Source organism: Ciona robusta, chromosome 7 (genome assembly GCF_009617815.1).
Source record: "Ciona robusta chromosome 7, ASM961781v2".
Lineage (NCBI taxonomy): Eukaryota > Metazoa > Chordata > Ascidiacea > Phlebobranchia > Cionidae > Ciona > Ciona robusta.
Window position 1 is genome coordinate 5,201,849 of NC_143241.1, and position 16,042 is coordinate 5,217,890.

At 35.0% G+C, this 16,042-nt stretch overlaps 2 protein-coding genes and 1 long non-coding RNA gene across 3 annotated transcripts; 1 reads left to right on the plus strand and 2 right to left on the minus strand.

Moving 5' to 3' along the window:
- Nucleotides 1–147: 147 nt before the first annotated feature.
- Nucleotides 148–3,533, minus strand: LOC149734083 (E-selectin-like). The gene is made up of 5 exons (XM_089881578.1): nt 3,074–3,533; nt 2,329–2,532; nt 1,840–2,031; nt 1,355–1,552; nt 148–1,037 (listed from the first exon to the last, which is right to left on the minus strand). The coding sequence occupies exons 1-5, from the start codon at nt 3,138–3,140 to the stop codon at nt 736–738; spliced, it is 963 nt and encodes a 320-aa protein (XP_089737704.1). The 5' UTR covers nt 3,141–3,533; the 3' UTR covers nt 148–735.
- A 2,767-nt stretch (nt 3,534–6,300) lies between these two features.
- On the minus strand, nt 6,301–15,189 carry LOC149734084 (uncharacterized). The gene is made up of 2 exons (XR_016385356.1): nt 15,070–15,189; nt 6,301–6,617 (listed from the first exon to the last, which is right to left on the minus strand). It is a non-coding gene; the product is annotated as an uncharacterized LOC149734084 (long non-coding RNA).
- Nucleotides 6,433–15,151, plus strand: LOC149734085 (leukotriene-B4 omega-hydroxylase 3-like). Its single transcript, XM_089881559.1, has 11 exons — nt 6,433–6,624; nt 7,005–7,146; nt 9,236–9,368; nt 9,763–9,921; nt 10,691–10,850; nt 11,204–11,302; nt 11,766–11,853; nt 12,386–12,488; nt 13,086–13,299; nt 14,098–14,180; nt 14,369–15,151. The coding sequence occupies exons 1-11, from the start codon at nt 6,433–6,435 to the stop codon at nt 14,535–14,537; spliced, it is 1,542 nt and encodes a 513-aa protein (XP_089737685.1). The 3' UTR covers nt 14,538–15,151.
- Nucleotides 15,190–16,042: the final 853 nt, after the last annotated feature.

The window sequence follows — 16,042 nt, forward strand, 5'->3', positions numbered from 1 at the left end:
TGCATGAAAATGTGCATTCCGAACCAGCTGAAATACCGTTTGTACATGATTGCTCAACACTTTGGCCTAATGGAATAGGGGAACATCCTACAAGAAAAAAAAATAGTTTAGCAAATTTCGCAAAAACATTGACTGGGGTTAAATTAATTATAAACCCACCAAATACTGTTCATAATGGTTTTTTAAACTTAAAAATAAACATTAAAATTAAAAATTATTTGAATGAAACTTTTTTCCCTCATGGCGTGGCATTAATAGTGGTTATAAAACACCTGTTCTGTTTTATACACACGGTGTTGCTTACAAGTTACCACATATTTATCTTTGTGGTTAATTTTTTTATTTTTAGGGGGTTTATTTTAATGCATGGCTGACAATAGACAATTCATATTGAATGAATGGTTTGAGCAATTGACGTTAAGTGTCTTGTCCAAGGCAAGGACACATACACACGCATGGTAGTGGAAACTGGTGATCTCTAAATGTTAAAAAACATTATGCTAGATACACTTTTGTCAAATATATATAAAATTGTATGTTCTACTTTCTATGTTACTATATTCTATATTTCCCTCAACCAGTGTGCGTTTTATATTATGTCTATGTTGTTATATATACTATTTCTATTAGTTGTGGTGATAAGGCAGTGGTTGAAAATTTAAAATGTACTTTAGTTCAGTTGTGCATGGTGTGTGTTAAAATTATCGAGTAAAGCTAGTAGGTAAAGACTTTTATTCAGTAACAGTAAAAGAATACCAACTTCCAGCATTTCAGACCGTTTTTCAAAGTCGCCAAATTTTTTAATTTTTTTTTTAATAACCTACCCCCAGCAGGAATACTGGACGTCATAGCTGAACAGGACGGTTGTGGATTGTCCCAGGATCCAGACACGCAAGTACGAGTTGCTGATCCACTTAGTTCAAACAATTCAATGCAAGTATATGTACACACAGAACCACTATTTCTTGCATCAGTACAGGTAACCCTCGAAGCAAGAGGATATGGTTCGTAGGCACAAAATGTGTTTCTTCCTTTTACTGTGGAAATGGATAGCAAAATTTAGTATTTTTTTATAAGTATATAAATGTGTAGTTTGTTACAAGTATATAAATGTTAACTTTTTACAAGTGTACAAATGTGTAGTTTTTTACGGGTACATAAATTTACAGGAAGATTTCTTGGTTATTAAATGCACACAGCAGTTTAAACGGAAGCAGAAAAAATCAAAGTTCAAAGTTTTAGAACTCACTGAGCTGTAATAAAAACTACTGCAGGTTTTTTAAAAGCTTAAAAACAAAGTTTTGAACTATATATAGCTTTGTATAAAACCATGGAACTATTTCCTATTGCTTACTTGCTAAATCTCTAGTGCATTGAGGTGGTTGATTTGTCCAACCACTGTATAAACATCTAGTATTCGGACTTCCTTTAAGCTTGTAATAGTTTTGGCATGAGAAAATACAGCTTGACAAAAAATGGTAAGCATTGGAGCAAGTAAAGTGACCATGAAAGGGGTGTTGAAGGGGGGTGCAGCTGCCTATTCTTGCAGCAACTGGTGATGGATAAATTTATTTTGTTTATCTTCATCTAGCAAGGCAATAACTGTTATAATACCACAGGTCCACAGGTGCACTACTTTATAAACTTTTTAGTGACCAATGAGTTAGAGCAAAAGTCGGTAAGTGTCTTGATCCTAACCAAAAACAGTAGCACTGTCAAGTTTTGAACCCTTAACCGTTAACTCAAAGTTAAGCATGCTAAACAGTGTGCCACTTGTATTCATGTACTGTAACGTTAAAAAAAGTGTTAGACTGACTGTTAAAAAAACCTATAGCTTACCTTGCGTGCTTTTTTTGCACACAGGTGGTGTTGCGCTCCATCCTTGAAAATGACAAACTGTCTGTTGGTTGCCAACCAACTTATAGCCAAGAAAACAAGTGTAAGAACAAACTGATCCAGCATGGTTGCCATTTGTACATGATACTTCACCATTGCTGAAACTTTGGAGGATGTGACACAATATAGGTGGCTCTATATAAAAAGTGGTGGTGTGTAAAATTTAAAGCGATATGCAGAAATGTAAAAATAGAGTAATGAAACATAAAAGTAACTTGCTACAATGTTACATAATTTACATTTTTTCAAAAGCATAAAAATTGTTTTGTGCCCTGAAAAAATAAATTCAGGCAAAAATAAATAATCAATCATATTTTTGACCACGCTTATTTTCTTCTAATTATATGTAAATATAATTTTAAGCGCAAGGATGTTTTTCAAATATTGGCTACCCTAGTAAAAGAGACGAATAAAGATACTATTATATCTCACCTGTAGAAAAACTTCTAAAACATGATGGTTTCGAATTAGACCAAATGCCAGAATGGCAAACAGTGTTTGAATCACCATTAAGCTCATAAGTTTCGTTGCAATAGAAATAACAAATAGAACCGATGTTGTTGGAATTGGAACAAATTATTCGCCCGTTTGAAAAGTGAGTAAATGAAGGGCATTTCACATTTAACTCTTGTGGAACTAAGAAATGTAAAAGGATTACAAGCAACATTTTATCCCATGCACAATATTTTTCATTATAAGCAATGAACCAAATTTGTGGTAAATACAAGGATTTCTTTGTGGGTGATTACTATATAAAACTATATGAAAAACTGTCAGAAAATTAATTAAATAAGGAAATAAATATTTTACAAAAAAAACTGCGAAACATGATTGAATCTCAAAAAGTACAGTCCAAAGCGTTTTAACTAAATAATGAAATGTGACTAGCTCATGTTTTATCCTTAGTGAAGAATCCTCCAGTATGTGCATACCACAACACATGTAAAGACAGTTAAGTAAATCTTGTTTTATAAAGACACTGAACACGTGTGTTTTATGTCAGAGAACAATTGCTACAAAGCAGTGCACAAATATGTTCATGATAAAGAAAGGCCATGCGTTCAGTGTCTTTATAAAACAGTAAAAAACACCATGAAAAAGTACTACTTACATTATACAATGATACTCTAAATACATTATATGTTAAGCAGTATCAGGTAATTAATGTTTTACTGACCTGCCGGCTTGTTGAACAAAAGAAAAATTGCCAGAGCGCAAATTCTTGTCTGTAAAAATTGTTTCATTTTCTTTATTGCACACCTAATACTATTATCATCAAAACCATTGATTAGTTCAATCTGAAAGTGATTTTAATTAATCTAAGTCTAGTTTTATTGAACATTGCATACGTTTAAATAACATGGAGCTATACAGAGAAGACGGAAAAATTTTTCCGCTAGGAAGCGATGACAAATTCGTTTCTCTATTTTATGGGGAGCAGTTAGTTTCACGGTTTATACACATAAGATATAAACCCCTAACCCCTAACCCCTAACCCCTAACCCCTAACTCCTAACCCCAAACTCGTCAAACAAAAAAAACTTGAAAAAAAATATAAAAAAGTATTCCACTGTGCGGGACTCGAACCCGGTAAAAATGAAACAAAGAGAGTTTACGACCGCACGCAAACCGCTACACCACAGGCACAGACCCGACGACAATAAACACAACGAAAGAGCGTATATAACCGACCTAATGTGGGAAATATGTTCTTACTAGTGTTTTATGTATTTAGTAAGGTATTTTTATTATTTAATTAATTTGTTTTACACTTATTAACAATTTGTAGTGCTGTTTTGTTCGTTTTTCCGTATTTTTTAATTTAAATAATTACCGCCTCTAGCGGAAAAAAATTTCCGCCTTCTTTGTATAGTCCCATGTGTTTAAATAAGCATGTACGGTACTGGTACTGCTGTCACAGAAAACAGCTTCGCGCCAATTTCGACTTGTTTACATACCAAAGTAAACCTGGTACGCAGTATCCAGTATGACAAACAAAAGTTTAAAATAGACTTGGTTTTTAGGGATGTAAACTTTCGGTGATGTCGCATAGTGTGATTTATGTATAAAAAATCAAAACGTTTACAAAACACATGGAGACATTAAATTGAATTTTCGACAACATATAAAAAGATATTTGGAAATTAAATTGGATTTTCGATAACATAACGTGTATATATTTCCCTAGTGTATGTTGAGCTGGTTTATAACTTTGTCAAATAAATTCAAGCTTATACAATGAGAAGAAACGATGCAGCATGTAATGAAATTTTACAATCGTCTTTCGGGTTAAATCAGGAGATTGCTATGTGCGTGAGAATATCACCGTGTTTGACGTGAGGTATAAACGTCTCTAAAAATAATGTATGTCGGCTGTGTGCGTCATTATATAGGCCCAACTAGGGTTTAGAAAAATAATTATATCACTACGTTTTTTTTCCGTGAGCATACTCATATACAGCGTGTGCTTTTACTATACACGAAAAATGTTCCTTAATAATTATGTACATTCACAGTTTATTAAGAGTATCGGGGTATTTATGTTTTTACGTACGGTGCGTTAGTTATACTCATTCTATATCTGTACCGTCGCGTTAAATGTTCTATTAATAAAACCAGCGGGGCACTATACGTCGTATATACGTGCAACTGACTGGAATATTTATATATACATAACGAAATAAAAAAACAAAAACATTTTAAATATTTGGTATAGGAAATTCCGAAAAAAGTTTTTAAAAATGAAAGTTTCTTTTTATTCAAGGCAGAGTAAATTAAAACAAAATTTCACAGTCTTTGGCTATTTAGATTAATAAGACATATATGTACACCAGACGTTTAAAAGCCAAGCAATAAAAATATCTGCCAACGTTTGCTTTTCTAATAAATGCATACGTTACGGTAATGACTTTAAAAACCTTTTGAAATTTTCCGTGAATTCAGCTGAGTGAAACTGATGACGCAGGTGTATCAAGTCAATAAATTCCACATGGTAAAACACGCGACGTTCTGTAGTTTCTCTTCTATTATATAAAATCCCCCGAGTAAATAAGGGAGAAAAGCACAAACAAATGTTTTGCTACATACTCGCGGGACGAGAGCGAGTGTTTTGAGTTGATGAAACGACGCAAGAAAAAAGCAACTAGAAATATAAGCACTGCGTTTGATTCAGCGTGAGCTTACTTCAACAGTAAGGTGATGGGTGCGTATGCGTACAGTTTTAAATATGCAGCTAACTAGAATGATAACTAGATTAAAGGATCAGAGAATGCTTTGAATATAACAAAGTTAAGATAGTGTAAGGCGACAGTTTAGTTCTATAAAAAGTCGTTATACGTTTTTCGATAGTGTGGGCAAAAAGTTTTAGCGAAATTTCCGCTTAAGTTTATGAATAAAGTATTTCATATTTCCGGCGGATATTGGGGTTTTTAGTGAAAAGATAGCATGAGATTTACTTATAAATCGGGTGTTGTCATCCCGCCGAGACACTGCTTCGACGTAAAATTAATGAAAGCGAGGCACGTTTTGAGTACACGCATTGCTGCCGAGTCTGCACGATTTTTTGGCGCATTTACAAAAACAAATATATATTTGCGTTGATTCTTATAGCAGTCATGAGGTTACTAAGGAAACTGTTTGATTAAAAGGAAGCGTTGCAAAAATGTTGCTCATTTTTTCATAGTAGGGCTGGGAAAGACAGGACAGCTTATTTAGCACATATACTGTAGTATTCAACAATCCGATGGCGTTTTAAACAATCAAGAGCGGTATATTGTAGACGTAAGGAAACAGTTTTATAATTCCTCATATGTTCTTTGTTTACTGCCAAATTGGACGAGAAAACGTAATTAAAAGGTGCCCCATCTTCCCCCACCTACTATACTAGACTTATAATGTATACAATTCATTATGTATTGGTATTTAAAATCTATGCATAAATGTAGAGCTAGCACCTAAGGCTAAATTAATGGGAATGTTATTTTCCTATGCCTGATCTATAGAGCTATAAATTATGGCTGTCAGATTCTGAACAGTGAAAAATCGCTTTGGTGCATATACAACAGACTTGGCATTGCACATAGCAGGCAACAATATTATAATCAAAATTGTTAACTACTAAGTCTAGTTGTATGAACCAGTGAATGAATGAATGAATGAATGAATGAATGAATGAATGAATGAATGAATGAATGAATGAATGAATGAATGAATGAATGAATGAATGAATGAATGTAACTAGCTTTATCCTCGTGTGGCCGGAAAACGACGGTCGTTATAACACGAGTGTCCATACTTTAATATTCTGTTTAAGGCGGAAACATTATAGTGTAATGTAAGGTTTAAGCTATTAGTATGAATATTACTCGCCGTAGAAACTCGTCCTTATAAAACAGAAACTGCTACTTTTCTACAATTAGTTTAATACATTTTCTAAAATGATTAATTTACAAAGTTGTTTATTCCCAAAACTAATTTATAAACTTTTTTTTAGCCACATAGTTAAATTAAGGGCGCTTGAGAAACCAAAACAGAACAATGATTTACGGATGGTCGTCAGTTAAGGGTTTCGTTATGCCAACACTGATAGCGGACCTCGTTCTTTTGTTTGTGCTGTACCTGCTTGGCAAGGCAGTGGTGCGAAACTGGAAGACCATTGCAGCTGGTAGAAGAATGTCCAAGATTATAGGCTCGCCTCCAGCCCAGTGGATCGTCGGGCACGCCTACAGTGTAAGTACCGACTTAGTCTAAGGTTTTGTTTACAACATGCTCAAAAATTGACTTTTGCTTTTTAAAGCGTCGAAATAGTTTATAAGTTCTCGCGCGTATCAAATTTCGGTGCCGTGGCATAGTAGTTAGCGAACCTATACCACTTCTCTGAAGGTTGTGGGTTCAAAGCTGATCTCTGTACATAGTACCCCTAAAATAATCGAACACAAAATTACATACGTGATAACTCGCATGCGGGCACGAGCAAGGGCCATGAAACAGTACAGCTGTGTTATACGACTATATACTGTCTATATACCCGCCACGCTAGGGTAAAACAAGTTAAATTCACTTATAAACAATATAAAAAAGAACAAAAAATATTATTTTAAATTCGACAGCTTGCTCCTACGCCGGAGGGCCTTTTAAGCAACGTGAAAACAGCAGCGAGTTATCCTGGCATGATGGTGCTGTGGTTGGCGCATAAATGGATCGTGCAAGTTTACCACCCAGATACTGTGGGCAAAGTTCTTTCAACACAAGGTATATAATCTGTATAGACACTTATAGCCTTGAACGCGCAGGTTTTGATTCGTATAACATACGATGGGGTGGGGAAAGATGGGACGTCTATTTATTCTATTTTCTCGTTCCATTTGGTAGTAAACAAAGAAAATTTAAAGAACTATTATAGACCGCGGCGTCACAGCTTTCGTTGAGCGCTGTTAATTCTTTACAAATCGATCAGCAATTTGGATATTATGTGATTAAGATGTGCCATCTTACCCCACAGTACTATTATATTTGTGTCAAGCTACTATATATGCGTAACGTATTGCCATTCCCTATACTTTTGTTTTGTGCGCATTAGTTTTTGGGTCGTTCTACCGGCTTAACTAAAACCATAATTACGTATCGCGAAAGTCGTGGAAGGTAGCTGCAAGGTTTTGAGCCGAACAAAACATTCCTGCGGTTACATATCTAGACGCTGCGCAGTTATCACGCTGTTTTTGTCTGTATTTTTTCGCTCTATAATTTTTGCGTATATATTAGCGTATTGTGGTCCGTAGTAAACATGATATACAAGGGTGAACAGTACTGAGTTACTTGTTGTTGTAACTGTAAGAGTTATAAGCATACCGTTTAGCAACGGTGGTTATAACGGACCAGCTGTAAGACACTTTCGATAGTTAATTTTAATTAAAAAGAAGTCCCGCTACATGAAGATAAAACGAGTTTCATTTATTCTTATGAATTTTTCCTGAGTTAATGGTTAAAATCGACTAGGTGAAAAGATAAAATGCGCAAAACTTACGTATGCATAAAGGTGGCTGTACACAGTATCCGGCATGCGAAGTCGTATGCAAACCCATTACCGAGTTCCGCATGCGGCAGCGAAATCCGGACAAAACAGACAAAACAGACGAATTCCGGATACTGTGTACAGCCACCTTTAGACTATTGTCTATACACACATACACAAAGGGTATGTGAGAAAATGAACGTAACGTATTAATCCTAACGTGGTGGTGAAAGAACGTTGTCTGTTGTGTTTCTGCATACCATAAAAGGAGACAGGTAATGTCTCTTGCGCAGTGCTGAACATATTACATGAAAATTAAACCACACACGACGTTACTTGTCTGGTATAGTTTATCACTATACAAAGAGAGCGTTAGAAATTTGGGCTGTTTATCTGCGTAAAATTCAGTTTATCAGCGTGAAACCCCGAGAAAAGAAACCACTAATCACGGGATGTAATGAATAAGAATGTGATGATTCATAAGTGAGGAAACGGAAAGCAGTTTCGACCGTTCGGCTGCTTCGTCATTGTAAGAATTGAAAACTTCAGATTTTCGTGTAAAAATAGAAGTCTTAAAAACTTTGTGTAAAAATAGAAATATAAAGACTTGGATCATCGGCGGCACTTTCAAAGTCAAGTTACAGCTATAAGCCTTCAAGCTTATATAAATTATAAGCCTATAAATTTACACCAAACTAAAAGCCTGTAATTTGCCAAATTCTAGCCATGACTGATACATTTCAGTAGCTGACATTAGACTACATGAGATTACGCGGCTTAGAAACCCGTCATCATTTACTTTCGCAAACGATATTAATTTTTTATGAGCGGGTTATAGTAACAGATCTTGTAGACTTTGTACACAAAGAAAAAACCTATACATTACACTATTCATTTACCTTATAGAAACAGTTGGCTTCTGTGTTATATGAGTTGGGTATTTTTTGTTGGGACATAAACATTGCCTAAGCTAATCTTTTTCACTGGCCGCATTTGCGTATTATTGCATCCGATTGGTTAAAATGATAATTCCATGTTTTGGTCATTGTTGTTTAGTTAAGATAGTTTAACATTAGCATACAACAGTTTGAACACGAATTATGGGAGTAACAGTAGGGCGGGGGGAGATGGAACACCTTTTTTATTCTACTTTCTCATTCCATTTGGGAGTAAACAAGGAACATTCAAAGAATTATAAAACCATATCCTCACGACTCGCAGAGACCGTTATTGTTTGTTTAAAAACACGATCGAGATATTTGGATATTATGTTATAATAATGTCCCGTCTTCCCCACAAGACTACATATATATATTATTCTGTTTCTAGCAACCAAAGACGACATGACATACGAATACCTGAAGGCATGGGTCGGGTATGGCATTCTAACTAGCAATGGTGAAAGGTTTCAACGACAAAAGAAACTTTTGGTGACCGCTTTTCACCAGGACTTGATAAAACAGTAAGTTTACATAAAAGAAAAAACAATGCTTTGAAGTTTAAAGATGTTGTGTGCAAATGGCAACTAAAAATAACGCTTTTTGTGTATTTTTCTTTAGTAAAAGGCATATGAAAGAAATTATTTAAGGTAAGTACTTTAGGGCAAGACACAGTTAGCACGTAATATACTCGTGAGGGCACGGTTATATAATTCTCTAAATATGCTTTGTTTACTACCACATGGAACTTAATGTACAGCCAGTTTTACTGTAAACCATAAATAAACGACAGTGACATATCATTTTTAATGTCGTACCAACGTGTTATTGTTATCTAATGACCAATGAAAAGCCCCAGGCAAATATAACTAATACATAAACTACGATATAGCTTATTTTGAAACAAATTTGTTACAGATATTCCCCTGTGTTTACGAAAGCAACAGACAGATTAATAGAAAAATGGACCGAGAAACAAAATCAATCGGTGGAACTTTTCGAAGACATCAGTCTTCTTACATTAGATTGTATTCTTATCTGTGCTATGTCCACGGACCTCGACTGTCAGCGCATAGGGTAAGTATAAACGTAACTAGACACGCATATACTCAGCGGTTAGTAAGAAACTGCGTGATTACGACGAGCAAACGAAATTGTTTATATAATTCTGCAGTTATAGCAACAATTGTGCCTTATAAGTTACATGGTTTATACAAAATAAATACTACAACGAATAAAGCAAATAATTCTGCAGTTTTAGCAACACTTATGCATTATTACATAGTTTATATATAAATACTACAAAACTAATAAGCGTATAGCGTCACGGCCGGATCCGAGCTATATACATAATTATATTAAATTGCTGGAGGCGAACCATGCATTAATTTGTTTTGACGAGGAGAAATTAAAACCCTTGCATTGCAATTTTAAACAAGTACTGTTTTTTATACCTGTAAATAATAAAAACACAGAAAAAAGATCATATATAAAGGTTGGTTACCAACCCAAAATAATATAACAGTATAAAGCATTACAAGCTACTCGCAACTAATATATAGTAGGGTGGGGTAAGACGGGATACCTTTAACACATAATAATATCCAAATATCCTGATCGTGTTTTAAACAATTAACGTAACAGTCTATATAGAAGTTGTAAAGATACAGTTTTATAGTTTTTTGAATGTTTTTTGTTTACTACCAAATGGGACGAGAAAATAGATTAAAAAAGTGTCCCATCTTCCCCCACCCTACAATATGTCTTTTGACCTATTATAAAATTACTAAATAAATCACGTAAGCTAGGCCGCATTGTAATTAAGATGCCCTTACGTTCATTGCAGAAAACAACACCCTTACATAGATGCCGTACATCAATTAGCATACTTAGCTATAAAGAGGTTCTATAACCCTTGGGTTCGACATGACTTTATTTACAACCTAACATCCGAAGGCAGGCTGTGGAAAAAGCTGCTGAAAGTTGTTCATGAGATGTCAGAATCTGTAAGCGCAACTTTCTTTATGTTTAACTGGAGTGACTGCTTGTATACATTTTAACAAAAAGCGTTTTTTTACATTTTTTTTGCAAATTCGTATGTTACTTTAATACATTTATAAAGCAAGTAGAATCACAAAATATAGTTACAATCAATCTGAAATTCTGGCTTGGCTTCAGTTTTCATTCTCTTTTACCGCCCCATTTAGTAGTAATTAACGAATATTAGCAAAATTAAGAGCGTGCCCTGCACCCCCTAAAAGAGCGTTTTAAGTATAGGATATTATGTGTTATCAGTGATGCATTCACTCCAACCTCTATATGTCTATATATGCCAATAATATTGTATTTTTACACACAGGTCGTCAAAGCGAGACGAAAAGTAGTTTCTATCAGTGACAAACCAAAACTTAGCAAAACCAAATACGTTGATTTCTTGGACGTTCTATTACGTGCAAAGGTAAAAAGTTTAATATTTTTGCCAGAAAACCATCTAAACTATCATAATAGTAAATTTAATTTGTTTCTTTGACGGTAGCAAAAATTAAAGAATGATTAAACGAAAAGACCTGATATTTCGAAAAAAATGACAGTTGTTAAAACACGCTTATACAGTTAAAATAATATTTACATTTAATTGGAAGAAAACAAGCGTGGTCGCTACACTTAGCAGACAAACAGCAAGTCATTTACATTTATATTTAATTATATCCAAGTTAGACTTTTAAAGGACAGAATATATACGTGTCCATAAATCTAACCGCTATCAAATTCCCTAAACGACATAGTGCGTAAAATTGCCTCGACAATTGTTCAAATTTTGTCCTGCGCCATCACGTCTATATAGCAATATGATGGAAGCGTAAATTGTCTAATAAAATGACCGTAATAGCTGCAATGTGATTAGTTGTAACTCTATACAGGATGAAAGCGGCGAAGGACTAACAGACCAAGAAATAAGAGAGCAAGTTGATACGTTTCTATTTGCGGGTCACGATACGACGGCCAGTGGTAAGTTAAACCACCAAACTTTTGTTTTAGGTTAGGGTAAGATGGTTCCCATGATAGCTCAAATTTTTATTCTATTTTATATCGTACCAATTTGTAGTAAACAAAGAAAATAATTACAGTAGTTTCTTTATATATAACTGTAACACGACGACTTTAAAAGAATGTTGTTATTTGTTAAAAACGTTATTAAGAAACATGAGATATTATGTGCTAATCAGCGAATGGTATCCATCTTACCCCAGCCTACTATATATCAAAATTAGAACTGAGAACACACAACAAAATAGCTTAAATCTAGAAACAACGTATTAAAACTTTTTGTTCGTTAAAATCAAACCAAAAAATACCGTTGATTTCTTAAGATGCCCGTACGTTAAAAACTACAGGATTATGCGGTATTTCTCTCTACTCCGCATATTTCCCCTATATTAAATGCGTTTAAACTTCTCAGAGCATATTTCGCCTATAAATATGCTTCTAAATTCATAAGCCGCATATTTCGCCCATAATTAATGCGTTTAAAATTTCCCAGCTATTTGTTGGTTCTTGTACAACCTAGCCTGCAATCCTGAATACCAAGACAAATGTCGGGAAGAAGTTAAAGAAGTTATGGAAGGACGGAAAGACGTTCAAATGTAGGTGTATAATAACTTATAATGATGGAATGTAACTTTTATCCTCTCGTGGCCCGTAAACAACAGTCGTAATAACAGGGGTGTTCATACACCTTATGCTAGCTTACGAGTTACCGTGTATATGTTACTTTGTTAGTGATTGTTATTTGGTATTTGTTATTATAATTTTTTTTCTGTACGGCTGATAATTTGGACAACCCATTAGTGACCACTATAAGGTTGGAGCAATTTCCGTTAGTTGTCTTGCCAAAGAATACATACGTCCACAATGAGGCTTGAAACCATTACTTTTTCGAGCCTTGAACCTATTACTTTTGGGTTAGAGGCAGGCGCGCTAACCACTTTGCCACGGCGCCCAGTAGCTGATAAGATTACGTCATGTACTTGGTAAAACCCGTTGTTAATTGTTTGATCTTACAATGTCAGTCTATTGGTAACTTAGACTTTGGGAAAATCCGTAGCAGTGCAGTATACTATATATACAGCTCTCGCGAACATGACCAAATACTCCCGAGGATATTTCATTTTGCGCGCAAATGTCTGCTCTCGTACACCAGTCACGTATACAGTAAGTTTACGGAAACTTTTTCGTTTCAGGTTCGACATTGGAGATATGACGTATCTTAATATGTGTTTAAAAGAAAGCATGCGGTTACATTCACCTATACCATTTATTGGAAGGAAAGTTAAAAATCCAATTAATCTTCGTCGACCAAATGATAACACTGAAGTCACCTTATGCCCAGGAACAACCATTATCCCCCATCTACTTAGTTTACACAGAAATCCTGACGTGTGGGACGAACCAGAGGTATTAGGTCGTTTTAATATTACTTACTATGGTGTAGGCATACAGCCAACTTATTTTATTGAGTACTTCGGTAAGATGGATAACGTTAGCACATAATATCCTATATATTGTAATCATGTTTTCAACAATTAACAGCATTTTTTTTATTTCTGTAAACTTTCTTTGTTTACTATTAAATGGAAAGAGAAAGGGTAATGAAAACATAGACTATCTAACGTACTCAAACCTAAAACCATTCATACCTAACGGCCAGTATAAATGATTGGAACATATTTATCCTTGCGTGGCGGTGCAACGAAAGTCGTTATATAGTAGGTTGGGGGAAGATGGGACACCGCCTTTAACACATATTATTTAAATATTCCGATGTTTTACACAATTAACAACGGCATATGGAAGTCGTTATAATACCGTTTTAAGGTAGCTGTACACAGTATCCGGAATTCGTCCGTTTTGTCTGTTTTGTCCGAATTTCGCTGCCGCATGCGGAACTCGGTAATGGGTTTGCATACGACTTCGCAAGCGAATTCGCATGCCGGATACTGTGCATAGCCACCTTTAGAATTCTTTAAATGTTTTTAGTTTACTACCAAATGCGACTAGAATAAAAAGGTGTCCCATCTTTTATTCCCACGAATTAGAATAAAAAGGTTACTCCCACGAATTAGAATAAAAAGGTGTCCCATCTTCCCCCACTCTAAACTATACCAGAGTTGTTCCGTTTTTAACATACTTTGTGCCGGTTTATCAGTTACCACGTATATGTACAAGCTGAATAACATTATTTTATTTTTGCAGGTATACGACCCTGAGAGGTTTAACACAAAGAATGCATCACGACTTCACCCTTACGCATATATTCCATTCTCTGCTGGGCCAAGGTTAGTAGGAGTAACATTACGCGTGATATTGCCTATGTATTGAAATACCCTACAGAGTATATCAATTTGCTTTCTGTAGGTCCAACTGTATTGTCTCAAACAAACAATTAAAAAATCAAACAAACAATTAAAAAAGCTATAAATCGTAACGGAACCACAAAAATGTTCACATTTCCAATGCATTGTAGGATTTGCATTGGCCAAAACTTTGCACTGGTCGAAATGAAGCTTACGGTGGCCAAGCTACTGCTAAACTACGAGTTTTACGTCGACGAGGATATCCCAAAACCCCAACCCATTCCAAATGTAGTTCTGAGATCGCAAAATGGGCTTTACGTAAAATTTAGGAAAATATAAGCACCGGTGAACTATGTTGCAATATAGGCGACTTTAATTTTTTACTATCGCATATACTGTGGGGTAAGATGGATACTGTTAGCACATAATAACCCGTAACGCTCTTTTGGAGTTGGTTTTATAATTCTGTACATATATTCGTATTTAACTACAGACGATAAATAAATTAATGAAAACCTAAACCATTTACTCGAACCTTCTTATTGTATTGGATACGTTTTTTTCAGTTTGCCTATTTCCTCCATTATTTCTTGCACCAGTTACCTTAACGTAGTATAGTGTGGCATATGCATATATATTTACTATGTACTCTACTACTTTCAAAATCATATGACATTATACAAAGATGCATTTCAATGCAGGGACTTATATTTATCTTTATATTACGTATGCGTGCAATGTACTCGTGTTTTTGGCTGGTGGGAGTATTATTGAGCTCAATCATATCCCGATATGTCTTTATTTGTCAAAGTAAAAATCATTCAAACGAAATCACTTTGAAGTCTATAAACATTCACAGTGATGTACTCACGTTCATAAACCAACTGACTTTGATTCGTACAACCGTACATTCTATCTTTCTTTGTTGAAATAAAACCTTGCGAAACAGCGCACATTTTGTTGCTCCAAGTCTAAGCCTATCTCTAAACAGTAAATGACAGAATAGTGGGCTACTGAATTTTATAAAGTGCATTGCTTTACAAATATAGGCCAACAGTTGGTTACTCAACTTATTTGTGTGGGCGTCGTCAAGGTGGGGGCTGAGTGGCTTCCCCCACAAATTTCCGGGTTTACACTAATATTATATCAGTGAAAAAATATCAGTAAAAAAATGCCTTTTTTCAACCCAAAGTACAACCATTACATATTGCCTTCACCGAAATTTTGGGCTGGCTAAGCCTTGCATTTTTGCGAAATAAAGTAATTTAACGTACAATGTTACCCAATATGTTCCACTTTATAAAGCATACTACCACTACCTATGTAGGCTAGACCATGCGTTTTGCTAAGCTGACTGCCAGTGCTAAGAGCATTAATGCCGGAAGCTAGTGAATTGCGCATTGGACTCTGAATGCAGTCGTGCCTTATTGGCTCTTTTGCACTCTCAAAAATGACGTCATGCTATAATCGCCCGACGATGTACAGAAAAAAACGCTTTGACGCCATTTCCTAAAAAATATCATATCAAATAATGTACCCCTATAAGAGTAATGGTACAGTGGGGTAAAATGGATGCCACTAGCATATAGTATCGAAAATTTCCTAATCGTGCTAGTAACACTTTTTATACATCGCTTTTTTCACGAGTATATGGTTATATAACTCTGTAAATATTGTTTGTTTGCCACCAATTAGGACGATAAAAAAGAACAAAAGCATGCGCTATTTTACCCATTATATAGAAGAGTGGGGGAAGACGGGACACCTTTTATAGCACATAACATTCAAGTATCCTCATCGTGTTTAAGCAATTACCGAGGATAGGTTTTTATAACTCTTTAAAT

What these genes read in the sequence shown, in the direction of transcription:
- LOC149734083 (XM_089881578.1), bottom strand. Translation starts at nt 3,140, where the DNA reads ATGAAACAATTTTTACAGACAAGAATTTGCGCTCTGGCAATTTTTCTT. An exon ending in TTTTAGAAGTTTTTCTACAG is followed by an intron (nt 2,032 to 2,328) that starts GTGAGATATAAT and finishes CTTTTTATATAG; the next exon opens with AGCCACCTATATTGTGTCAC. An exon ending in GTGCAAAAAAAGCACGCAAG is followed by an intron (nt 1,553 to 1,839) that starts GTAAGCTATAGG and finishes ATCCATCACCAG; the next exon opens with TTGCTGCAAGAATAGGCAGC.
- LOC149734085 (XM_089881559.1), top strand. Translation starts at nt 6,433, where the DNA reads ATGATTTACGGATGGTCGTCAGTTAAGGGTTTCGTTATGCCAACACTG. An exon ending in CTCGACTGTCAGCGCATAGG is followed by an intron (nt 9,922 to 10,690) that starts GTAAGTATAAAC and finishes CGTTCATTGCAG; the next exon opens with AAAACAACACCCTTACATAG. An exon ending in CCATTCTCTGCTGGGCCAAG is followed by an intron (nt 14,181 to 14,368) that starts GTTAGTAGGAGT and finishes AATGCATTGTAG; the next exon opens with GATTTGCATTGGCCAAAACT.